Source organism: Arachis ipaensis, chromosome B1 (genome assembly GCF_059453495.1).
Source record: "Arachis ipaensis isolate K30076 ecotype BB chromosome B1, ASM5945349v1, whole genome shotgun sequence".
NCBI classification, from domain to species: Eukaryota; Viridiplantae; Streptophyta; class Magnoliopsida; order Fabales; family Fabaceae; genus Arachis; species Arachis ipaensis.
Window position 1 is genome coordinate 1,524,507 of NC_142436.1, and position 25,991 is coordinate 1,550,497.

Genomic DNA, 25,991 nt, shown 5'->3' on the forward strand with positions numbered 1-25,991 from the left:
GAGAATTATTAGTATTTTTTCGAAAGAGATTTAGAGATCATAATCACTATGAAAAAAATAGAGTTAAGTATTAAAATAGTCTCTAAAATTACACTTAAATTTTAAAGTGATCTCTAAAGTTAATAATTACTTAAATTTATTCTCGAAATTATACTCTCTGATTTATAGTGGTCCTTAAAATATTTTCTGTTCATCGGAAAGCTAAGTTGGATTAATTTCTATTAAAACGTCGTCGTTTTATATTTAAAAAAAAAAAAAACAGTAATCCCCTTTTAAAACCATAATCCCTTATTCTTTAACTCTATTCTTCTTCTTCTTCAATAGATCACAAAAATAAAAACCAGCAATACAAAATATCACAAACAAATCAGCATCAATAAGAAAAAATCAATCAACCTGAATAGCAAGCATCAATCAACCTAAACAGCAACAAGTACAAAAAATAGCAACAATAAAAAAACCAATAATAATTACAGAATAGAAAATAGCTAAAATCAATCATTATTGTTATATTAAAACATGATCAGCAGCAATAATCACCCAGAATATTAAAGAACAATGATTGAATAACTAAAAAAAAAAAAACTCACCATAGCTGAGAGAGAGAACTGAGCCAGAAGAGAGAAGAAGAAAGTAGAGGGAGGCAGAGAAGAGACAAAAGAAGATCGCCGATGCGCAAACAGTGACAGGAAGACTAGAGAGAAAGGCAAAAGCGAGCAGCGACGGCAAGAAACGAGACGATGTGTTGACGCAGAGGGGTTGACGAGCGGCGGGGCGACGAGATGGAGGCTGGCGAGCGGCGCTACGACGAGATAGAGGCTGGGGAGCAACGCGGCAATGACAGAGAAGGTTGAGACTTTGTGCTCTGCCTCTGCCTCCACTGTGTTTGAATGTGAGAGACTAGGTTGAGGAGGGAGATGAGCGGTGCGGCACTGAAACGGAGGCCGACAAGAGGCGGCGACAGCGAGGGTTGAGGAGACCTCCGTGTGTTTAGTGTTGTGAGTGTGAGTGTGTGGTTAGGGAGGGAGAGAGCGTCAGGTTGGAAAAGGAGAAGGGGAAGAGAAAGGGTCTCAGGTTGGGGAAGTAGAAGTGGAAAGGCGACAAGTTGGAGAAGCAGAAGCAAAAGGGGAAAAGAAAGGGGACAGGTCTTCTCCCCTTTTTTTTTGTTTTTTTTTGTTTTTTTTCAAAACGACGTCGTTTCAAATTAAAGTTCCGATGAACGAAAAGCGTTGTAGGAACTAGTAGAAGTTTTGGAGTGCAAATTTACGGACAAAATTGAGTAATTATTAATTTTAAAGACTACTTTAAGACTCAGTATAATTTTAAGTACTATTTTAAAACTTAACTCGAAAAAAATATGTTGTGACTAATAATTTATAGATATAATTTAATCAAATTTACCTAATATAATTCACCTAATATGAAACTTATTAAAATGTTGCTTAAAGCTAAATATATAATTAGCAGAAGGATTGTTTTTTTAACAAAAATAAAAATTACTTTGTAGTAAAAATATAAAAATAAAATAAAATTCACAATAGAATTTTCTGTTCATATATGTATAATTATTTTAATTAATAATTAAATTTTTGTATAATAAAAAAACTTCAAAAAAAAACTAATAATAAAATTTTCAAAATCAGTACTATAACATATATTTTATATATTTATTTCTACCGGGTACATAGAATGAAAATAAGTTAAAATTCAAAATTATAAAAAAAAAAAACAAAATAAAATAATACTCCACAAAGTTTTGTATGTAGAAACAAATTTAAATTCAACTAGAGGATTTAAAATACATGCGATTTCATTAAACACACTTTGATTCTATTTGTTATTTATCTTTTTTTTTTTAGCTACACATATATAGTCTCTTAATATTATTCATTTATATTTCGATAAAAATTTATATGGAGTTATTTTTATGTGAAGATAATAATTAAAAATTGTTAAATAACTTAATTTAATTATATTAATTAATAACTTTTAATTATCAATTTTATATAAAAATAACAGTTTTCGTTTATATTATTATATACGAATGTTTTTTTTTTTAAATTAGGAATAAGATTCAAACCTAAAATCTTTAAATGAAAATAAAAAAAGTTATGTTATTTGAACTATGATTTGTGAGCTACAAGAACGTTTATTTATATAATAAAAAAAAAAGTATAGGGTACCAATAGATTATCTGTCAATTTATTGTCAATAATAGTTAATTATTATATTTTAAATACATCTATAAAGAGATACATCTAAAAAATACATCTATAAAGACACTTCTATTATACTCAATTATAAAAAAAATATTTTTATTAGACACATCAACAAAAATATTTTTATTAAACACAATTATAAATAAAAACTGACAAAAATTGACAAAAATGTTATTAATAACTTAAGGGAATTAAAAAAAAATTGCACTTTTATAGAGATTAATGAACTATTGCTAAAATAATCAAACATTATATCAATTTACATAAATTACAAATTAAAACAAGATTTATATATAGTCAAACTTATTTTAGATTAAGAGTAGTACAAATATCATTTATTAATTATTTATTTCTTATCATGTCTAAGGGTGATGATAACCATAGCCGCCACCACCACTTCCCCCATCTTCACCTCTTTCACCACCTATCCCACCTCCTCCGCCGCCGCCACCTCCCCCACCACCACCTCCATTTATTCCATCTCCACCGTTTTCACCGTCTCCTCCGTTTCCACCATTACCACCGTCTCCGCCAGCTCCTCCTTTTCCACCTATGCCACGATATCCTCCATCACCAGCACCACCACCATCTCCACCTGTTCCACCATTTCCACCGGGATCATCAGTTGAAGCACCTTTTCCACCTCCACCAGCATAACCTTGTCCGCCGCCAGAACCTTTTCCTATTTTATCACAGTACCCAACACTAACTCCTCTATCAATATCCCGGCATCTTCCTCGATCAGCATGAACTCGGCCATTTTTCAAGAGATGTGGAGCAGCAACACCATCATCGCCATGATTATTGAGTGTTCTGGCGGCACAACATATTCCTAAGCCACCAAAAACTAGTATGAAAACAACAACGGGAATCAGAAACTTTGGGCTTGTCATCGGATCGGAGTTTATTTGTTTGTGAAAAGCCTAGTTGATTTATGCCTTAGGTTCATGAAGATGATGGGTATATATATAGGAACTAAAGAAACAGCACCACCGTTGATGGAATATTTAGTGGACTAACCTCATCATTGAAGATTAGACCTTGGAAAAGATAATAACTTATATTCATCAAGCGAATAAATAAATAAATAGAAAAGTCTAGAGGACCAGCAGTTTTGTTAAATTCTAACCAGCATGTAACTAATAAAGAAAAGTGAGTTATTGGATGAAATCTCACATTAATCTCATACTATTAAAATCATCATTAATAGCTATTTGATGGCTACAAATCACAAAAATTGCTGGCCCTAGCATTTTTCTAAATAAATTGTTATTTAATTAGACTTTTTCTTGTTTTATTTATTTATTGAATTCTTACACAACTTTAGAAATAAGTTTAGAAATATATATTGTTATTAAAAAAGATGAAATGCTGACTTACTAATTACACATCAGCATAAAATCATTACATCACATATTGTCTTACCCTAAAAATAAAAATATCATTATTATTGTCCATCACTAAGAAGAAAAAAAAAATGGAATAAAAGCAATGGAGCCATGTATCAAACATCTGATGATAATAAAGCGAAGGCAAAATTTATTCTGCTTTTAAACTTGGTGTCGAATTTATTGTACTTAAGTATTAAATATTTAAAAATTATTTATTTTAATATTTTTTATAAATTAGGCAACTGTAGGAATCATAGCATTCAGCTAAGGTGAAATATGTGTCTTCCACACCATTACACATTTATATTTTGCATTCATTCATTCATGCATGCATGTAATGACAATCAACATACATAACTTACCAATATCATTGAATTCCATATATAAAGCATCCTCAGTTCCTCACCCCCTAAATTTTGGCTAATTTTTTTTTAATATTGAAAATACTTTGGCTAATTTTACCATTGTTATTTATTTATTATATTATTAGGATAATGAAAAAGCACTATGTATTATTTTTGAATTGAAATAGAAGCATCTCATATAATATCTTAGCTTAAGGGTGATGACCTCCACCACTTCCCCCATCTCCACCTCTTCCACCATTTTGACCACCTATTCCACCTCCTCCTCCACCGCCACCTCCACCACCACCACCTCCGTGTATTCCGTTTCCGCCGTGTCCACCGTCTCCTCCTTTGCCACCAAAGCTAAGAGATCCCCTACCTCCATATCTTACATGTTCACTCTCTTCTATATTATCTCTTTTGGTTTTCCAAATAACATATCTATTTCCATATCCTCCACCTCCGCCGTCACCGCCGTTTCCTCCATCTCCGCCATTCCCACCTACACCACCACTTCCACCATTTCCACCGTCTCCGCCATCTCCATTAACCCCACCATTTCCACCCCCTCCACCATTTCCCCCATCTCCATTAATCCCGCCATTTCCACCCCCTCCACCTTTGCCACCATCTCCATTAACCCCACCACCTCCACCGGTTCCACCGTCTCCGCCATCTCCATTAAACCCACCACTTCCACCTTTCCCACCATCTCCACCATCTCCGAATTTTCCACCGCTTCCGCCAGTTCCACCATTACCACCGTCTCCATTAAACCCACCGTTTCCACCGATTCCGCCGTCTCCACCATCTCCATTAAAGCCACCACTTCCACCTTTTCCACCATTACCACCATCACCATTAAACCCACCGTTCCCACCACCTCCACCATTTCCACCATCTCCGTTATACCCGCCGTTTCCACCACCTCCACCATTTCCACCATGTCCACCGTTTCCACAATTTCTGCCGCCTCCGCCGTTCCCACCCTGTCCACCGTTTCCGCCGTTTCCACCACGTCCACCATTTCCACCATCGCCATTATTATACCCACCATTTCCACCTCCTCCGCCGTTTCCACCATTTCCGCCGTTTCCACCATCTCCGCCGCCATAATAAGATCTCCTACATCCACGGTGTTTATGGCACCTATGGTGTAGATCCAGAGCAATATCATGACCATGGATGATTCCATGATCATTGAGTTGCTGGTCTTCTACACCGAGCGTGAGGAGTGTTCTTGCAGCAGAACATATTCCTAAACCCAAAATCACAAAGAAAACAATGCAGAGAATCCTTGAGGTTCCCATGGGAATGTATTTGTGTTGTGAAAAGTGAAAACCCCAAAATTTGATGTCTTAGTTTCATGACAAGAGATGCCTATATTTATAGGAAGAAAAAAAAAAAAAAACACATTTGGACACTCTACTTCACTCAAAGAACTCTTTGTGGAATAAATATAATTAAAGAGAATATAACTATTTTTTAAATTTTTTCAGGGAGAATTTTTTATGCACGAAAGAAGGAATAAAATAGAACAAAGGACCTAATTTATTAATAGACATATAAAAAAAATTAATTTTGATATATTGTAGTGCAATTTTACAAGTGTTTTTTATTACATAATGTTAAAGTTTGTAAAAATAATTATTTATTTTTATATTAACAATATAAATAATTATTTAAAAAATAAATATTATTAAACAATTATATAAAAATAAAAATATAGAAAATCAATTTTGAGTAGCTAAAATTAACTATTTTTATTATAAAATTATTTTTTTAACCTTTATTTTTGAAAAATTAGGGTTTAAAGTTAAAATTTAAGGTATAAATTTAAGATTTAGAATTTAAAATTTATATTTATAAAAAATTGAATCTATATAAATTATTTTTTTTATTACTTTCATAAATTGATTGAAAATTTAATAAGTTTAAAATATAAAAGAAACACATACATACATATACAATCAACAGAAAGGGAAAAAAAGTTAGGTATGTAGCATCTCATTTTGATTAGTGTTACACGTTTACTTAACTTTTTCTAGGTATTGTTATTCTCCAATGTTGAATGTTATTATTTAAAATTTCGCTACAGACCAAATAGAGTATTTGTACAATGTGTATAATGAGCTGTTTATTTGACCTAATATGAGTTAAAAAATGAACATTCAAGATAAAATATTATTAATTTCTTAAATACAATACACTTATACTATTCAGAATAACTATTCAGGTACTAGCGATAATAAACATCTGATATTCTACTGAATTGAACATTCTTAAACCTCTATTATATACATTGTATAGATACTTCGTTGACCCCTATACTTCCTCTATTATTTATTAGAGATTTTATAGGGAGTTTGATTCTCCTGTTAACACTATTCTGTTTATATCCAAAATTAAACTAAAACCCGAATATCATTATTATTATGACAAAGATATATTCTTTATTAATAATGAACTTGAATGGGTAGAATAGTTAATTTACTCTCCGTATTTAGTTTTATGCTTGTGTCAGTAGTTGATACTGATGTAAGAGCTCACTTTCTTATTTCGGTTTTCTTATGAGTATTGCAATTATAACAAAAATCTACTTAAGAGTCAGGAATTTAAATCTTATCTTATATATGCATAAATTCATTAGATAATAATAATTTTTAAAAAAATATTATAAACTCATCACCGTAAACCAATTTAATTCATTCTTCCTTGACCACATGCACAAATAGGGAAAATTTAATTCAAAGAAAATAAATTATTTGAGAATATGTTGTCAAATCAATCTTAAGTACAAAAAAAAGACAATATTAGATAATTAATGATTTAATTGAACAATATGAACAATAAATTTTGAAATTGGCCTATTTCAACAAAAAGTCGCTATATTTTAATTTAATGTTACTGATTAAATTTAAGATTAATTTATTCTTTTAACCTTATTATTCACATTGTTCAATAATATTGTTAGTTACCTATATTTTTCCATAAAAAAATCATTAAATTTAAACATGACTTTTGATAAGGTACTAGGTTTTGTAATTTAGATATGATTCTCTACCTGACGCAGATATATTATGTATTATGTTCGCATTAACACTACTGGCCTATGCACCACTATGAAATTAAAATAGAATATTAGAAACCATCTTTATGTTCATGTATTCATACTTATGTAATTATGTTACACGCTATACGATGCATGAAAATAACTCATACTTTTACATAGCTTCTTGTTTTGGATTTGGCTAGTTTAGGGTACAATAATCTTAAGGCAACTACTCAAATGAAAATGATAAAAATATCTTCTCATAAAAATGTTTTGTTTAAAAGTGTGGTTTATTTATTTAGTTACATTTTAAACAAAAACAATATTTTTATAAATATCAAAATCTAATCATACAATTCATCATTCAAGAATAAAAAAAAAATATATTTATATGAAGACAATTATAAAATCTTCATTGTAGTATTCACCTCATCTTAATTCTATCTTCATTCATCTTGAGAAACTGACAAGTCTTGTTGAAAGGAAGAGAAATCTAGCTAAAATCTATTTTATATATATATATATATATATATATATATATATATATATATATATATATATATAATCCTTATGTTTGAAGGGTGTCTCTAGTTTTTTTTTCAAACCCTTGTATAATTGTGGCAGTTACAAGTGGGCTTCCAAAATAGAAAATCTTGGTAATGCAATGGAGTGATGGACACTAATTAATAAAATATAATATTTTTTATTCTTTGCTGAATTCCAACCATTAAGTGCGATAAAATGACTATGAACAATAAAGTTAAAAAAAATCATTTTGATATATTTATGGTGTAAAATAATTTTAACAATATCATCTCATTAAATATGTTTGTTGTAGGAGTTTTAATTAAAAGATATTTAATTTTGTGATAGAAAAAAGATAGAGAATTAACTTTTAGTTAAATAACATTAGTCAATTTTAATTTTAAAATTAAGAGTTTATGATTTAAAATTTTGAATTTAAGATAAATAAAATAATTAGTTCCTTAGCATTACTTCCTGTGATAATAATAATAGAAATTAACTTAGATATTTATGTAAAACCTTTTTATATTAATATACATATGGTTTAAAATTAAATTGTAAAATAAATATCTATTAGTGGGCATCTCACTCATTCATTATATTCATATACTCATCATTATCAAAATTGCAATAATTCATTATCTATATATGATTAAATTAGTATACACTAATAATATAAAATGGTTTTAGATTGTGGAAATCAAACAAATTCAAGAATTAGAATAATTTTTTTAAATAGTAGTGGAAGAATTTAGAGTTGTGGTTAATATATAAAACTTAAAAATATAAATGGAAGGTAGACCAAAAGAAGCAGAATTGACCAATAACATGGTTGTTTCGTTTTAGAATTTGATGTTGATCATCATTAAAACCTTTTTGTGTTTCACGAACGCAAAATTCTTTGATTGTATTTGATATAAAAATATAATAATATATATTACTCTAAGGAGTAAGGATCCACTTTTATCAAATATATATTAAATGACAGAGTACTCATCATGAAATAACTCAAAATCTTGGGTTAAAAATTTAAACTTGTGTTAAAAGGTATAGAGCTTTGAATTCTCTTCACATCATATAACATTAACATCTTTGATTAATATACTCTTATGTATATGTATGTATTTAGGTAGCGTTTGGTAGAGAAACAGAAACTGAAAGATTGATACTGAGAGACAGAGACTGAAATAAATCTCAGTATTTTGTTTGGTGCAAAGTGAGAGATAGAAATTGAAACGAGAATGAAGCTCTAATTTAATTTGTACAAAGGATAAAATTGGAATTAATTAATTAAAATGAGAGTATTTTAAGTATAAAATGTTATTAAAGTTTCAGTTTCCGTCTTTAAAAATTTCAGTCTCCTGTGTCCCACTTTTTGGAGGTACTGAAATACTTAACTTTTAGGGACAGAGACAGAAATTTTAGTATCAATCTCTGAACCAACAAACATGATACTGAGTCTCAGTCTCCCAGTTTCTGTCCCAGTACCTCAAAACAAACGCTACCTTAGGGTATAACACAAATCAAATATCATTCAGTCGTAGTTTTCTTCAGTTTCTTGCTTCTCAAGCTTTTTTTTGTTTTTTCTTTCTCTTTAGTAACACTTACAAAGATCTTGAAGAAAATTGAGAATTGAAGGTGAAGAGTATGAATGATGAATAGAGAAAATTATAAGTGAAACTGAACTTTTTATTCATGTAGTTGTCTATTATATACGATTATATTCATAACTAAGTTATTGCCTAATTGCACTCTCCAACTAATCTAACTGATTAACTGATTCAACCAACTCTTAACTTGAGCCCAAGTTAGTTTAATTCTGTTGATTCCCCTCCTCCATAGGAGCTTTTGGTTTATGTTTTTTAATTTATTTTGAGGTAATGAATAAAAAGTTTATTGAGTAATTATTATGGTATTATTACAAGTGTAAATAGTATGGTGTAACATATTATATTGACTTATAATTTAATTTTAATAAAAATTATATCTTATATCTAATAATAGTATATATATGAGATATGAATATTAATATGATTGATTGATATAATGTGACAATTAGTATGTAGGCTAAAGGAATCAGTTACTTAGTGATCAAGTAATAACAGAATTATTAGACCACTCTATTTTTTATTTTATTTTTTTGTTATTTAAAGAAAGCAAAACAAAACAAAAACTGTCTTATTTAGATCTATAACTAATAACTATTTTCTTCTTAGTCCAATCAACATGAGAACTAATTCATCAAGCTAAATGAAAACTCAATTCCACTAATCATTTGCTTAGTTGAATTTCTTGTTTAAATTTTTTGATAGTCGAGAGCCATTAGATGAAAATTTAGCCAAATTAGTCAAATCATCTAACGGCTTTCAAATATAACTTCACTTTAAGTCGACTTTCAAATATAACTTCACTTTAAGTCGACTGCAACTGAGTTTTTACCGTATATAAAATAGCAAATAATAGAAATTAAGGGTAATGGAGCCATGCATTAAACATTTTACATTAGGTACATGTCTTCCGCACCATTACATTAACATCAAACATTACATTATTATTAGTGTCACAACTTAAAAACCTTATAATATACATCCTCAATTCCTCATGACCTCATACCCATCATATCTTATATGATTATTTATTATTAATTAGGGTTAATTAGAGGAGAGAAGGAGTGATGTATTATTTTCTGAATATTGAAGTTCCAAAGAGGCTTCAAGGGTGGTATAATCTACCACCACCGCCTCCTATGCCACCGCCACCGCCGCCGCCACCACCACCATATAGTCTATTTCCCCCCTTCTTCCATGGTTGTATAGCTCTTGCAGACTCTACTGCACTATCTCCTCCGCTTCCACCATCTCCGCCGTCGCCACCGTCTCCGCCAAATCCACCATTTCCTCCATTTCCACCGGTACCTCCGTTTCCATTAAACCCACCACCACCACCTTTTCCACCATCCCCACCATCTCCATGATACCCACCATTTCCACCTCCTCCGCCGCGTCCACCATCACCAAAAAACCCACCCTGTCCACCTCCTCCACCGTCTCCACCGTCTCCATAAATGCCACCATTGCCACCACCTCCACCAGTGCCGCCGTCTCCATGAAACCCACCACGTCCACCTCCTCCACCATCTCCGCCATCCCCAAATCTGCCTCCGCTGCCACCCCCTCCACCTCTTCCACCATTACCAAAATCTCCAGCATTTCCACCACCTCCACCATCACCACCATGTTTATGACCATCTCTGTGTAGATCTACACCAACAAAATCGTTGTTGGTTTCGTCTACAGTAAGGAGTGTTCTAGCGGAACAACATATTCCGAAACCCAAAATCACAAAGAAAACAAGTATGAGAATCTTTGAGGTTGCCATGGGAAAAAGTTTAAATTTTTGAAACCCCACGTTGATGTTATAGCCTTATTAGAACATGGGTATTTATAGCAAAAATTGCTTCGTTACTGTATTATAAAAAAAAAAAAAAACAAAAGGAGCATTAACTCATTTTTTATTATAATTTTAGAATAAAATTTTTTAAAAAATTAATTAATATTAATTAAAAGAATAAATTTTTAGTTGAACTCTTTTATGATATATTATAAGAGATTCAATACTTTAATATTATTCGATCTTTTTTGTTCTTTTCATTTTTAAAATAAAGAACGAATTTTAGCATAACAAATTCAAAATATAAATAAAAAAAGATATAAACACCTTCAAATTAAAAAAAGAGGCTATTGTGAATTGTGATAGTCATGTGTCTTTATCTAATTAATAATTTAAATTATTTGGCTAAGTAAATTTATAATAAAGATAATAACATTTTTTGTAAATATTTGAATAAATTTAACTAACTAATAGATAACAGTCATTTAATTTATTACTTTTTTATTAATGACTATACTTCATCATTTATTTTAAATTGCTTTCCACATTGTTATCATTCCCCCCACCCAAAATCCTAATTTGATCGAGTTTACTCATCTTTTCAATATTATTGCTTTCACTACTATAGAGAGATGAAGAGAATTAAAAATTAAAACATAAAAAAAATGAAACATTGTTCATTAACTAACAACACATTATTTTATTAACGAAAATTTACATATACATTAAAAATCAATCACCAAATTTGTTTATATATATATATATATTTTAAATTGAATAGTCAAATTTGCTATAGTAGAATAATTAAATATATAATATACCAATAATCAAATTTATTTATAATAGCATAACAAATTTTCTAAAAATTGACAGATAGTAACGATTTTAAAGTCAGATAATGGCAGTTTAAAATAAACCGTCGCAAAATAGATAATGATGGTTGGCTAATGATGTAGATTTTTGCAAAACTACAATTCAACAAGTGCACTAAATTGTATCAAATAATACCACGGGAGTGAATTATTGTTTTCACGAGGATTAACAGACTAAGCACACATGAGTTAATCGATTATTATATTCTAACTAAACAATTACAATTTAGGATTTCAGTAATATCAAATACAAAAAACAGAAAATTAAATGAAAGCAATTTATAAATTGCTGAGAGAATAGTATGAATGGAATGTTAAGGTGTCGGAAATGTTTAAAACTTCAAGAAAAATGCTTCACTATCTACCTTAATCATGCAAAGATTTATCTTACGGCGAACCCTAATTAACCGAACTCCAATCTCTTGGGAATCCGATTTTTCTTAACTTAACAAATCGTCAATTCCTCGATTAATTAATTATGCAAAGAGGTTAAGCATACATACTGATTCACAAGCCACACAATTCTTAAAATTTAAACCTGATTGATTCAATGTCACTTATCAAACTAAATTCAAAACTTTTAGAATTGGGAGAAGAGGTTTTCAAGCTTAATTCTATCAAATAATCTTTTCTAAAAACTTATAGAATTTAATTTAGATTTAAGTTATTTTTCAATATATTCAAACCCTTGAGATGAAGAACGAAAACTAAATTCTTAAGAAAACATCAATGCATAATTCAAGAATAGACAAGTAAGAACATTAATCCATGATAATAAACAGAATTTCTAACCTTAACAAGAGGAGATTAGTTGCTCATGATAAAAAGAAAATCTAAAATTATGAATTGTAAAAACTGCAGAAAAAATTTCACGTATGTGATTTCTCTTCTTTTTATATTAACCCTTAAACAAATTCAAAATTCAAAACTAATTCAAAATAGGAAACTAAGTCAAATCAAATCTCATTAATTAAGTTTTCTCCTAGAATCTTTCCTTTAAGATAAGCTCCTTTAATTTTCTCCACAATTGGCGATTAATGCTTGCCTTCATGGGTTTATGTTGAGCCTTGAATTAATCACTTAAGTATTTGGAGAATTAGAGGACTTGGTGAGAAAATTAAGGCTTCTGAGAGTGGCCCAACTATAACAAATGAATTTAAACTAATTTAAAGTAATGTTCTTTAAATTATGAAATCATTACTTTTCTAACAAGAATTATTAGTCTATGAATAAAATTTTAAAAGAAGAACAACTCAAGATGCGAATGCATCAGCCAACTGCTCTAATAATGAGCGTTGTTAAACCATTAATAAATATATATTTTTCTTCACAGTAATTAATTGGTGGCCATTTTTTTTTTTTACACACTTAACACTATTATATATTTTATTAATACCACACCAGCCATATGTATGTTGATGACTAATAAGAACATGCATACAGAAGATGGAGGGGGAAAAACTCCAAGTCATGCCACGGTTAGTTGGTTATTCATGGTAACAGGGAAATTTAACAAAAATTAAGGTCATATTAACTGATATCAAATTTAACAAATAGAATTTAAAAGAATAATTTTATTCTTAGATGATGTCAATTGTCAAAGAATAATATATAAACAAATTTTTATTCAAAATTTTTCCATTTAACTATTTTTTAAGGATTTAATTTTTATATATATTAGTGTAAAATAACGAACTTTGTCACTTAAAAGAACATATATAAATAAATATATATAAGTATTTTATATTGTTGGTGTATCAAAATTTAATTCTTTTTAATTATAAATAAAAACAAAAAATTTGATCATATTGACAATATATTATCAGTAAATAATTAATTTTTGGTCAATTAATTTTTTAATGAATTTATTTCTTAACACTTAAATCCCTTTTTTATAAAATATAAAGATAAAATTATCATAAGTATTCTCCTCTGACCACCTTAATATAATTATTCTCATTCATGCTAATTAAGTTATTTGTGTTGTGACTTTCTCTTTATTAGTTGGTTAGGAATAAAAAAAAAAATTTGTTCTCACTTTTCTTTCATCTCATCATAGAATAATGGAAAATCCTTTTTTTTTATTTTAATAATAGATTGGACAATTTTTAATCCTAAAATGAAGAATATCAGTTGAGGTTAAATCTTTATAGAACAATGTTTTCATATTAAATATTTTTGTGTTTAAATACACAAGAGTCACAAGATCTTGAGAACAGAGTGGAAGATTGCTGAATAGAGGGAATGAAAAGACAATAATATAATATAATATATAATTAATAACATGCTAAGATAAAAAAAAAAAAAACAAAAGAAGTCAATATATACAAACTTCTGATAAAAATAACGGAAATATTTGGTAATATAAAAAGTAGTTAAAAATAATTAAAATTTGTCTAATAATAATTTATAAATATTAAATAAAATACATTTTATTTTATTTTTTATTTTTTTAAATATTACCGTAAAAATAAATATAACAAAAAAGTACGCTCTCTGATGTCTAAACCTTTAAGTCAATTCTTTAAGTTATGTTATGTCCAACATATGTATATATAACTGTTTTAAGATAAAATTGTAAGAGTTTTAATTTCTTTACGTAATTTACAAAATTCTATATTTATGGTGGAAACTCAGGTGTAGTCAACTTCACGTGAAGTTTATAACTAAGAGACGTTAGATGATTTGACTGATTTGATTAAATTTTCATCTAACGACTCTTAGCTATCAACTTCACGTGAAGTCGACTGCACCTGAGTTTTCACCTATATTTATAGGTTGGAAATTGACTGAAGTTCAATGCCTAAGAAACATGGGAACGCAAGATGAGATGGAAAAAGGGTAGAGTTGTCGTCCACTTAGCTTGTTCTGTTTCTCCATTGATAGCTAGTGGATGATTATTAATTATCCCTTTAATTTTTGTGTTACACGTTCGCATATTTCTTTGATTTTATTGAATGGAACATATAATGCTCCAACATGGCAACTTGCATGTTCGTGCTTCATGTCTTTCCGGCCTAATTTTTCTCTCCTTTTTTTTAAGGCAAATCAAGAATTAATTAGTTATGGATTGAAATTCTATTTAAAAATTTAACTTTAATCAATAGATTATTGAATGCTTAAATTGAGATTTGAATCCTTAACAATGAATTAAATATGGGTTGATTATTTGACTCATTTAAATTGATCTTTTATCATTTTTTAGATTAGATTGATTTATTACTTACCTGTGAAATTATTACTAAAAGTAAAGGTGGACCAAATTAGATTGAATATAGACAAAATTTCGCACTAAAATTATTGGATTGGATTAGATTTAATATTTACAGTTTTTAAATTTGGATCCGATCCACATAATCGGATCGGATATCGGATATATCGACAAAACATAAAAATATTTTTAAAAGTTTATTTTTATTAAAAAAATCAATAAAATCCCTTTTTTTATATTCTTTTCAATATGTTTATCCTTAAAATATTATTAAATATACTTTTTTTAAATAATACAACATATATGATAATTATTAAGTTGAAATAAAATATAAAAAATTATTTATTTATTTTTACGGATATGTAGATACCTACCTAAAATTCGAATACGATTCTATTAGTATGCAGATCAAATTAATATCTGTAAATTTTTTATCGAATTTGAATAAATACCACAGATATGCGGATTGGATTTGATCCATAAACACCTCTAATTATTACTCATTTTATTTTAAAATAAATATCGCTTTGACTTTTTTTTATACACTAAAAATTAATATATTTAGACTTACTTTATGTTTAAGTACATTGATTTCTTTAATATTTCAAAAAAGTTAAAATACAGTTATTTTAAAACAGAAGATATATTTTTTGAAATAGACCAAAGATATTATATTATGGAAAAGCAAAAATATATTATTACTTTATTCATCTTAAACATTCTCTTGAATACTATATAAATTAACGGAAAAAATATAATGAATGCAATAAATAATCAATATTACATATAAATGGATATAATTATTGTTGTCTTAGAATATTAATTAAAACAGATCAGAATTTATTTTATATCCATTTAATAATTCAAAAAATGTTTAAGAATAATGAGTAGGAAGATAAATATCTTTAGCATATTTCAAATTAGGACTATTAATTGTGCGATTTGACCGATAAAACATATTAAATTGATCCATCAATGAAAAAACTTCTATACTCCACATTGGTCGGATATTTTTATCATCCTTAGTTAAATAATGTTTTTACAATATGCTTCACTTTAAAGATTTCTCATTGGTAAAATGGTAGATACGCAATAAACTTACAAATCTTCTTCTGCTTAAAAATGTAGAAGTTTAAAAATTCTAGAAAACAATGTAAGATATTAAGATCTTTTTACTTAGCTTGAAATAAATTCGACAAAAAAAAAATCACAAAATTCAAAGATATAATCACATAGAAGTAAGTTCATCTAATTAGCCAAATTAAATAACATCATCATGCATATGTGACAATAGGAGCATCTATTCAAGATTTTGTTTTAATTGACAAAAAAATTATGCAATAATTATTTTAGAGCAAACAATGTATGTTTTTATTTTTAAAATTAAAAAAGGTTAGTTTTTGGGACATGACAACCAAAAGGTATAGAATGACTAAATCTAACTAAATCATTAACTCACAACTCTTAACTAATTATAATTAGAGTTTTTCTAAGTAGAAAAGACGTCACACTCTTTAGGGATTCAAAAAAATATATATATTGACAATATGAGAAATTTAAGAGATCCAATAACATTAAATGACTATATAATGTATGAGAAACCTATAAGATTTTTTTCCAAGTTAAAATGTATACTAAAAGAAAGCTTATATATACATATAATTTTTAGAACGATGGATATTCTCTTGTTATAAGCATTTTTGGGAAGGGGAATTTGCCATTCTAATAGATCACGTGCTAGTAAACATAAAAGGTTATGTTAATTGAGGCATATTTTGGTAGAATATTAAAGAGAATATGTTAATTGAGGCTAATAAATAGTGATGACAAAAAAAATAAGTGAGACGAGTAAGTTTAACCACTCGACCAACTCAAATTAGTTAGCGTTTCATTTAAATTTTATTCGTATCAATTCTATCCTAACAAGATAAAAGAAAGGTTTAATTACTTTGTTGGTCCTTATAGTTTTGCGAAATTTTCAATTAGGTTCCTATACTTTTTTTCTTTTTAATTGAGTCTCTGCACCAATTTTTTTTTTTCAATTAGGTCCCTCTTAGTAGTAATCGGCTTAATTTTATAGGGACCCAACTAAAAATAAAAAAATTAGTGTAGGAACCTAAATAAAAAGAAAAAAAAAAGTATAGGGATCCAATTAAAAAAAAATTAGTGTAAGGACTCAATTAAAAAAAAAGAAGTATAAGAACCTAATTGAATATTTCGTAAAACTATATGGAACAAGAGAGTAATTAAACCTAAAACAAAATGGACTCAGGGACCAAAATGCATACAAAAATCTGGCAACTCATTTAGTGGGCCACCGTCGTTAATTCTCAAGTTAACAAGATTGGGCCCAAATAAAAAAGTGTCTCAATTTTTGGGACAAAAAAATACACGCCATAGAGTATAGACTATAGACCACTTAGTTGTCATCCATTGGATTTGTTGTGTGGTTGGAAATTGACGAAATAATTATTTTTATTTTCATTTTTGTGATGTATATAATATTAGGTCATTAAAAGATTCTAAAGAAAATGGAATATATAGCTGTGGGGCATAGGACTAACAACATAGACTAAAAAATATCATTTTTAAATTTTACTAGATAAAAAAAAATACGAGAACCAAAGTAATAAGAACAAGTTTTTTGTTGAGACCAAAAACGCATTTAAGCTAATTATTGAAAATCAAATTGAATATTCACTCAAAATATAATTAGTGTTAAAACTAAAAGCCATTGCATTTTTCTTCATCTCGCTTTTTTCAACATGCCTTTGTCCTCTACTTTAAATTTTTCTTCCTTATAACAGCCATATATGGTAAATCATCTTTAAAAAAAATTTGTCACTCTTATCTTTGATAATATATTCAAACTTCCACCATCTCAATTTTGTTTCATTAAAATTATTTAATATATTTAAATGTTTATTATAAAATATTACGTTTTTATTATTTTAATTCTTTTAGCACTTACAAATACTCTTCTATATTGTATCACTTCACAACAACTTGAATAGACACAAATTTTTTTTCTATTCCTCTCTCTCATCTTGCTAACAAATTTCATTCACAGAATTGCATATTTAATCTAGCTATTCGAAACTACATTTTCTTTTTCTTTTAAGTTCATCTTTATTTATATATTATCTACCTTTACAACTATCCCAAAAGTTACCTGAAATGTTGGTTTGGGCTTGAACGTGAGGTCCAGATCCCTTGTGATGACAGCGTCCGACCTTTTTGGTGTCGAGGTGCTGCCTATCCAAGTTTCTCGTGAGGAAGTGGGAGTGGTACCTGCAAGAGACTCTGATACTTAAGTTAGCAAGGGTTTTAAACAAGTTTTTAGTAGAGTAGAACATGAGTTATACCTGGAGAGTGCCAGTGTATTTATAATAGAGTTTGATGACCTCCTTGGTGGCGATAGTTCTATCTTATCTTATATCTTAGGAGTTTGTTGAGATATAATCTTCTAGATGAGATAGAGATAGTAGGAGATATTTGGGAAGACAGTTACTTATTTAGATAAGTACAAGCCAGTCCCTTTCTTCGTGTCCGACCTCTCAAAGAGGTCGGGTATCCGATAGAGGCCATCCTTTAAGGTGGGCCTTGTGTCTTTATTGGGTCTGGCTTTATAATTTTGGTCAGGGTATGAACAGTGCCTCTGCTTGAGTCTTGATCTTTACATAGGTTGGGTTCGAGCATTCTGTGGCTTCTGCTTAGACGTCGGGTGCTCCTTTCTATGGAGGTTGGGTTTTTGACCCGTTTGAAAATTTAAACGTTTGTTCTTTGTAACTCTTATAAATAGTGCTCAAATTGCTCTTGTGTTTTTCGAAAAAACTTTTTTGCCTTTAAAATAGAGATAGGCCTTTTGAGATGTTGAGTTTCCTTTCATAGGTTCGACTTCGAGTAATCGGCCTTTATCAAGTTATTTTTACAACTCGTTTTTTATCCGATCACATTGAGATCGCTTCATACGAGTTGTTTATATAACTTCTTACATTAACTTGCACCTCATCGCTTCATCTTGCCGACCAGGTTTAGGTCGGACAATAATTTTTTGCATTTTGTCGAGCTTAAATTAATGCGTCTTAAGTAGGAAACTTTTGGAAAAATAGGAATGAAAGAAATATGAATTTTTATTAGTAAAATAAAAAACTCCTTTACAGAAATCTATGTGCAAGGGGATTGAGTGCCCCTAACCCCCGTGCTGGTGCCTCATTAAAAACCCTGAGATCGGGAAAAAAGAGTGCACCTCTGCACAAGGTTCACTGCTTAGCTGTAGTACCTTCTTAGGTTACATGCGTGTTAGGACCTCGGGAGCTCTCGCCCTTGGAGGTCGGACACTTTGTAGTAACCTTTGCCTAAGATCTCTACTATTTTATAGGGTCCTTTCCAATTAGCAGCCAGCTTCCCTTCTCCATCTCTCGGGCTTGGTAGGGCAAATTTGGCAGAGGAAGAGGTTCCCTTAGTCGGGAATTTTCTTTGGCCTCGGACGAGACCCAGTATTTCAGCGGTTTGTGGAAGTTCTTCTTCTTCGGGATGATGGATTTCCGAATGGATCCTCGTTGGGTTAGGGTTGGCCGATGGCCCTTCCCCTTGGGGGCCCTGTGCTTGAGGTGGAGGAGGCAGTATAATGGCGTTGCTCTCTAGTTGGGACTCGTCTTCGGATTCAGATGCTGTGTAGCCGTCTTCGTGCTAGTTGTCCGCCATCACTATGGGATGAATTCTAGGTCCCCGGCAACGACGCCAATGTTCCGAGGGTTACCTGAAACGTTGGTTTGGGTCTGAACGTGAGGTCCAGATCTCTTGTGATGACAGCGCCCGATCTTTTTGGTGTTAATGTGCAACATGTCCGAGTTCCTCTTGAGAAGGTGGGGGTAGTACCTGCAAGGGACTCCGATGCTTAAGTTAGCAAGGGTTTTAAGTAGATTTTTAGTAGAGTAGAACATAAGTTATACCTGAGGGTACCAGTATGTTTATAGTAAAGTTTGATAACCTCCCTAGAGGCAGTAGCTCTATCTTATCTTATATAGTATGAATTTGTTGAGATCTTATCTTCTAGATGAAATAGAAATAGTATGAGAGATTTGGAGAGACAGTTACTTATTTAGATAAGTACAAATCGGTTCCTTTCGTCATGTCCGATCTCTTATCTCTCAAAGAGGTTGGGTATCCGATAAAAACCATCCCTTAAAGTAAACCTTGTGTCTTTATTGGGTCTGACCTTAGAATATGAACAACAACCTTTGTTATTTTTATTATATAAACAAAGCACATTTACTAAAGATTTAATTTGTATGTACCAGTAAAAAGTTTATACGACCATTATATTATTATCATTATTATTGTCATATCAATAAGATATTTAATTCAATTACTCCTAAATTAAAAATCAGTATACATTTTTTTACACTATTAAATAATACTAATACATATATATATATGCACACTAAAAATGAATCACTATATATATATATATTTGACATCTCATAAAATTTTTTATTATACTATCATAAATAAATTTAACTATTATTTATTGCAAATTTAATTATTCTATTCTAATAGATTTTAATATTTTAATAATTGAAATATATATATATATATATATATATATATATATATATATATATATATATAACTAATTTAGTAGTTGAGTTTTGAATTTCCTATATTTATAGATCTAGAACTAGGCATTTTATTAGCCATCATTTTCTTACACTGAATGACTCAAATACTCCATCATCCCAAAGTAGAAACTATAACTTTCCAAGAATTTTTGGCTGGCCATAATATTCCCCAATTTTAAATTTCTCCACCAATGAAGAACAAGGCATAAAGAAGATCTTATTGGGCATCTTCTTAGGGAGAAACGGCAATAACTAGAAAGATAACATAAATAATGAAAAAAAAAATATAAATTGAACTAACAAGGAAGCCCTGTAATCATATCATATCACATTATTTCAACACAGTGGTTATTCGTAGAAACATATCAATATCAGTATCATGGATCATGGTCCATAGACCATAATAAGTCAACACTTGATGCCTCAACATGTGTTGACCAAAGTGCCCTTCAAATCCAAAAGACATTCATTCAGTGGAACAGAACTCTTGTCTACTTTCTAGCTATCTTGCAATTATTAAACTACACTGGTAAGAAAAATTACATTACTAATTACTAATAAGAGGTATTAATAAAACATTATGATTGTGTATTTAATTGAAAAAAAAAGGACACTTTTTACCATAATAATATCTAAAATACACATTCAAATGCATTTATACAAGTTCAGTTCATTAAATGATCAAAATAAATAAATACTTTATTATCATTTCCTTTCCTAGTAAAAAATAACCCCATTTTTTTTACTTTTTTTTTCTCTCTCTATTTTAAGACAAGAATCAAGTTCCAACATGGGAAAGAGCATCCTAGTCAAATCCACCAAAGCTAAAAATAAACATACATGGATGATTGTAGTTATTTTTATATAAAATTGATATTTAAATATTATTAGTCTAACCATTTTTAATTATTAACTTCACATCAAGACAATTACAATTTAACGTGAATATCCAAAAAAAAAATTAAAACCCAAAATTACAACAACAACAAAGGGAAAAAATTTTAATCATAAACCAAAATGACTCCCCAAAAATAGTAAACAAAGAAAAATAATTCCCCCCAATAACGTATTACCAATGGAACCTTTTTTACTTGTTTTTTCCTTTTTTCCCCCTTACTCCATAACATGAATATTTTTTTTTTATAATTACTCAAAGTGTTACTTACCGTCACCGTCGGTGATCTTCCCTTCGGTGACAGACGCGAGTTTCTGGAGGTTTAGCTTAACGACTGTATCCGAGAACAGACGAGTATCCTCTTCGGTGTTCCCTTCTGGAACGTCCACAACGTACGACTCCAAAACAACGGTCCAGATCTTCCCATCATGTTCGAACCCGTGAACGCTAGTAACTGACCGGTAATTCCTCAAGCGGTGCTCACCCCCAACAATAGTGAACCCGATGACGTGTCGGTCATCGTCCAACACGTCGAGCCTCTCGGTACTGGTGTTAGCCGGTAAACCGGATATGACGTCGACGTAGCGGGTGCAGCCTACGGCGAGCTGGAAGTCTTCGCTGACGTGGCAAGACTTGATGAAGTGCTTGTAGGATTGGGGCTTGTCGAAGCGGCGGAGGATGGACCAGACGGCGTGCGGCGGCGCGTGGATGCGCTGCGCGAGGAGGGAGGAGCACTGGCGGCGCGTGGTGGAGAGTGGGTATGTGTGGTGCGTGGCGATTGAGGGTTTTAGGGTTTCGAATTCTTCTTGGGTGAGACCTGCGGGGAGAGCGAGGTCGTGATGGGTCGGTGTATCGGGTTCGGGTTCGGGGGTTGCGTGATTTATGTTTGTGTGAGTTTGTGTTTCTTCTTCCATTGCTTCTTCCTCTCAGAGAGAGAGAGAGAGAGAGAGAGAGAGAGAGAGTGAGTGTGTGGATAGCGATGGGAAATAAACAAATTATAAATGTGATAAAAAGGGGTCAAATCAAATTAACTTTTCTTTCATTAAAAGGTTTGGCAACACACAAGGGAAAAAAATATATTAAAGAGTCAAGTTTTTTATTTTTAGTATATTTAACAAGTAGTTTTAAGTTTTAACTAACTTCTTATTTTTTTTAAAAAAATGTTGCAATACTGATTAAAGATATTATAAGGAAAAGGGTTTTATATAAAAAAATATTACATGTATAAAAAAATTAATCACAATATATTTGTGCTTTTTATTCCTGAAATTTGTAAAAAAAATTTAAAAAAATTTATACATTTTATTTTGTTTAAATTTTATTCTATAAATTTTTAATTTGTATTAAATATATTCTTAATAGCTCAATTTTTAAAAAATTTAAGATAAATTTAACAATAATACATAATAATTATGTCTGATTTATTTGTGTTAATTGTTCTTATAAAATTATTACTAAATTAATTTTAAATTTTTTCAAAAATTAATCGTTAGAGATATATTTAATACAAATAAAATTTTTTTAATATAAAATTAAAATAAAAAAATAAAAATATTTTTAAAAATTTTTAACAAACTTCACAAATAAAAAATATATTTTATCCGTTATTTAAATTATTTTCAATATATATTTTTTATTTAAGATAGTCTTATTTTATTCTTTTGGTAGTAGTAGTATTATAATATATTGATTATGTTAATCAATATTACTAGAACACTACACCAAAAAAAAATATTCAAAAGAAAGCTGATTTAGCTTTTAAAGATTAGAATATTAATGATTTAGTTTTAAGAAAAATATGTTTGCAGTTCTTTAGAAATAAATAATATATGATAAAATATAAAAATATTTCGAAAGCTAAACAATTGAAGGGATATTGAGAAATTTTATCAAGTGTTGTTTATATTTAAAGGATAATATATGCATTCAAGAATAAAAAATTGAATTATCAAGACCATACATTTCGGAGGACTAAATGGTGATTTTGTCTAGAAGACTAAAAGATAAAAAAGAAAAAGAGAAATTAATTTTGTTGGTTGGTGTTTTATTTTAGAAGAATGGGGCCTCTGGCATACTTGCAAAATATAATGTTCCAATGGAAAATGGAATGCGACTTTGTCATTTCTTTAGGTTTTGCTTTTTATATAAAAGAAAAACAAAAATTTTTTTTTCGGGATATATATGGACTATGGAAAAAAAATGAATGAACACAAAACATGACTTATGGATTAAGGAATATAATTTTATTAGGATTTAATTTTGATCGGAAGAATTTTTTTTTAATTATGAGAAATTAAGAGTGTGTTTAGTTTGTATTTTTTATTTTTATTTTTATTTTTAATATTTTTGTATTTTAATTCAAAAAAAAATATTAAAAATAAAAAAAAAACACAAACTAAACGCACTCTAAATATTTACCAATTTGTATTATTTTAATGGTTTAATTAAAATACAGTGTTTAGCTAGGACACATTTGTCACTTACATTATTGAGGCATGAAGTCACACTTACATAGATTAGTTTAATACAACCATAATATATGGATAGTTAAATTTATTCATATGTAAAATCAATCACTAAAATAATTAATTTTTTTAACAAAATAATTAAATTTCTTACAACAAAATAATAATAAAATATTTTATAAATAAAATAATAAATTTTTTCAAAAAAAAATAAATATTTAAATATATAAAAATACAATATAAACTTTTAACGTCAAAATTGAATCAACCTTTTAACGTCAAAATTAAGATTTTATTTGTGTTGATTATAATCATTTACGTGTCTTTAATTCTTTCGGTATAAATTTTTTAAATAAGTAGTTCTTATATATATATATATATATATATATATATATAAGTTTTTTCGAAAAAAATTATAGTTTAGTTTTTAATTTGTTACATACGTTGATTCTTAAAAGAAAAAAATCAATATAAGATAAAAAAAAAAAAACATATACACAAAATTTTATCTCATTTATTAACTTACATTTTTAGAATAAATAAATTAAGACATTAACTTTTTTTTTCCAAAATTAAACATTTTTCTATACCAAAATGTTTTTTAGTCCTTGTTTTGCGAGTATTACTAGATTGGAAGAGGTTGAAAAATGGATCTTCTTCAGTTTTTTTAACACTTAATAATTCAGTGTAATCTCTCATTTTTAATTCTCTAAATGAGACAAAAAATAAATAAGAGAGAAAATAATTAATAATTAGATTAAATACTACATACCATATATTCAGTTTTTTTTTACTGAAGAAGATTCGCTCCGGAGAGGTTGTACTAGTTCTAGTTGTGTCAATTATATCACATATTCATATTAATTACTCACGCTACGTGATTTAATTATTTCGCATTTTTTTTATTTTTTAAAAGTAGCATATATATATATATATATTGAAAATAATATTTCCAAAAAGCATGTTAGTTGGTTGGTTTTTGTCACATACACTCCATTTTGCATCCGTGCGTGTTTACAAAGCATAAAAACATTCTGATTGTGTTCACTAATCATTTAACCTAATTAATAAAAATGATACCTAATTTAGCTTATAACTTACCTCTATTGGAATAATAATCTTGATTACACATTTCCAATTCCATGCACCTCTCATCATAGCATTTGGGGCGTTCTTCACCGCTAATATTTAATATGGACCCCACAATATATAATAATTGCAACCACATTGATTGCTCAATTGGATATCATATACAAAGGAAATAGATGTAAATGAAGTAGGTTCTATCATTGATCAATTTGAATTGGTTGAGTTATCAATTCACTCGTTTATTTAATTAAAAGAATAATTAGAAAACTAAAAGTATATTAGTTAAAAATTAGCCAAAATGTATTTGGATTCTATAAAAAATTAGGTTTTAGTTTGTGCTCTGTGATCTCAGGAGCGATTTTCAAACATATTATTCAAAAAGTAATTTTAATTAAGCGGTTTTGTTTATTTTTTGACTGGTCACATTTTGGTTCCATATCCTTTTCTTTTAATTAATTAATAAGTATAAAAAATTTAAATAATTCGTCTATTTAAGTAATTAACAAGTATTAAAAATTTAAATATTATTTAATGTGTATAGTAATTTATTGATCAATAATAAATAATAAACTCTTAAGTAAAACTCTCAAAAATATCGTAAAAAAAAAAAAAAAATCTTATCATAATTTAATTTGATTATATTATTCCTCATCACCGAAAACCAAAACAATGCAACATGAGTTGTTGATAAATAATTTGATCACTTTGTCTATTTCAAAACATAATACATAACATCCTACTAAAATAATATGAGTATGATTTATTTTATATAAAACCAATCTCAATCATTCAATGTAAGAGAGAGATTATTATTATTATTATGGAGTAGGACACATGTTTGTGGTTTAGAAATCGCAAAAATATAATATCTGTTGAAACTAAATTACTTTCAAAATCTAAAATGACTAGAA

General features: G+C 29.0%; 4 protein-coding genes across 7 annotated transcripts; all 4 read right to left on the reverse strand.

The window, feature by feature from the left end:
- Window positions 1–2,390: 2,390 nt before the first annotated feature.
- On the reverse strand, window positions 2,391–3,169 carry LOC110266115 (uncharacterized). The gene has a single exon (XM_021110061.2). The coding sequence runs from the start codon at window positions 3,110–3,112 to the stop codon at window positions 2,582–2,584; it is 531 nt and encodes a 176-aa protein (XP_020965720.2). The 5' UTR covers window positions 3,113–3,169; the 3' UTR covers window positions 2,391–2,581.
- Window positions 3,170–3,803: 634 nt separating this feature from the next.
- Window positions 3,804–5,301, reverse strand: LOC148575531 (uncharacterized). Its single transcript, XM_088500769.1, has one exon. The coding sequence runs from the start codon at window positions 5,265–5,267 to the stop codon at window positions 4,167–4,169; it is 1,101 nt and encodes a 366-aa protein (XP_088356895.1). The 5' UTR covers window positions 5,268–5,301; the 3' UTR covers window positions 3,804–4,166.
- A 4,699-nt stretch (window positions 5,302–10,000) lies between these two features.
- Window positions 10,001–10,942, reverse strand: LOC107643955 (uncharacterized). The gene has a single exon (XM_088502374.1). The coding sequence runs from the start codon at window positions 10,910–10,912 to the stop codon at window positions 10,247–10,249; it is 666 nt and encodes a 221-aa protein (XP_088358500.1). The 5' UTR covers window positions 10,913–10,942; the 3' UTR covers window positions 10,001–10,246.
- An 8,180-nt stretch (window positions 10,943–19,122) lies between these two features.
- On the reverse strand, window positions 19,123–22,536 carry LOC107631002 (abscisic acid receptor PYR1). Of its 4 annotated transcripts, none has more exons than XM_021109842.2 (2): window positions 21,798–22,536; window positions 19,123–19,888 (listed from the first exon to the last, which is right to left on the reverse strand). In XM_021109842.2, the coding sequence occupies exons 1-2, from the start codon at window positions 22,438–22,440 to the stop codon at window positions 19,731–19,733; spliced, it is 801 nt and encodes a 266-aa protein (XP_020965501.1). In that variant the 5' UTR covers window positions 22,441–22,536; the 3' UTR covers window positions 19,123–19,730. The 4 variants fall into 4 exon arrangements, with proteins under 4 accessions (XP_020965501.1, XP_016189826.1, XP_016190125.1 ...); XM_016334340.3 differs by lacking the exon at window positions 19,123–19,888 and adding an exon at window positions 20,656–21,078 and having other exon boundaries at window positions 21,798–22,535; XM_016334639.3 differs by lacking the exon at window positions 19,123–19,888 and adding an exon at window positions 21,033–21,152 and having other exon boundaries at window positions 21,798–22,533.
- Between the last annotated feature and the right edge of the window lie 3,455 nt (window positions 22,537–25,991).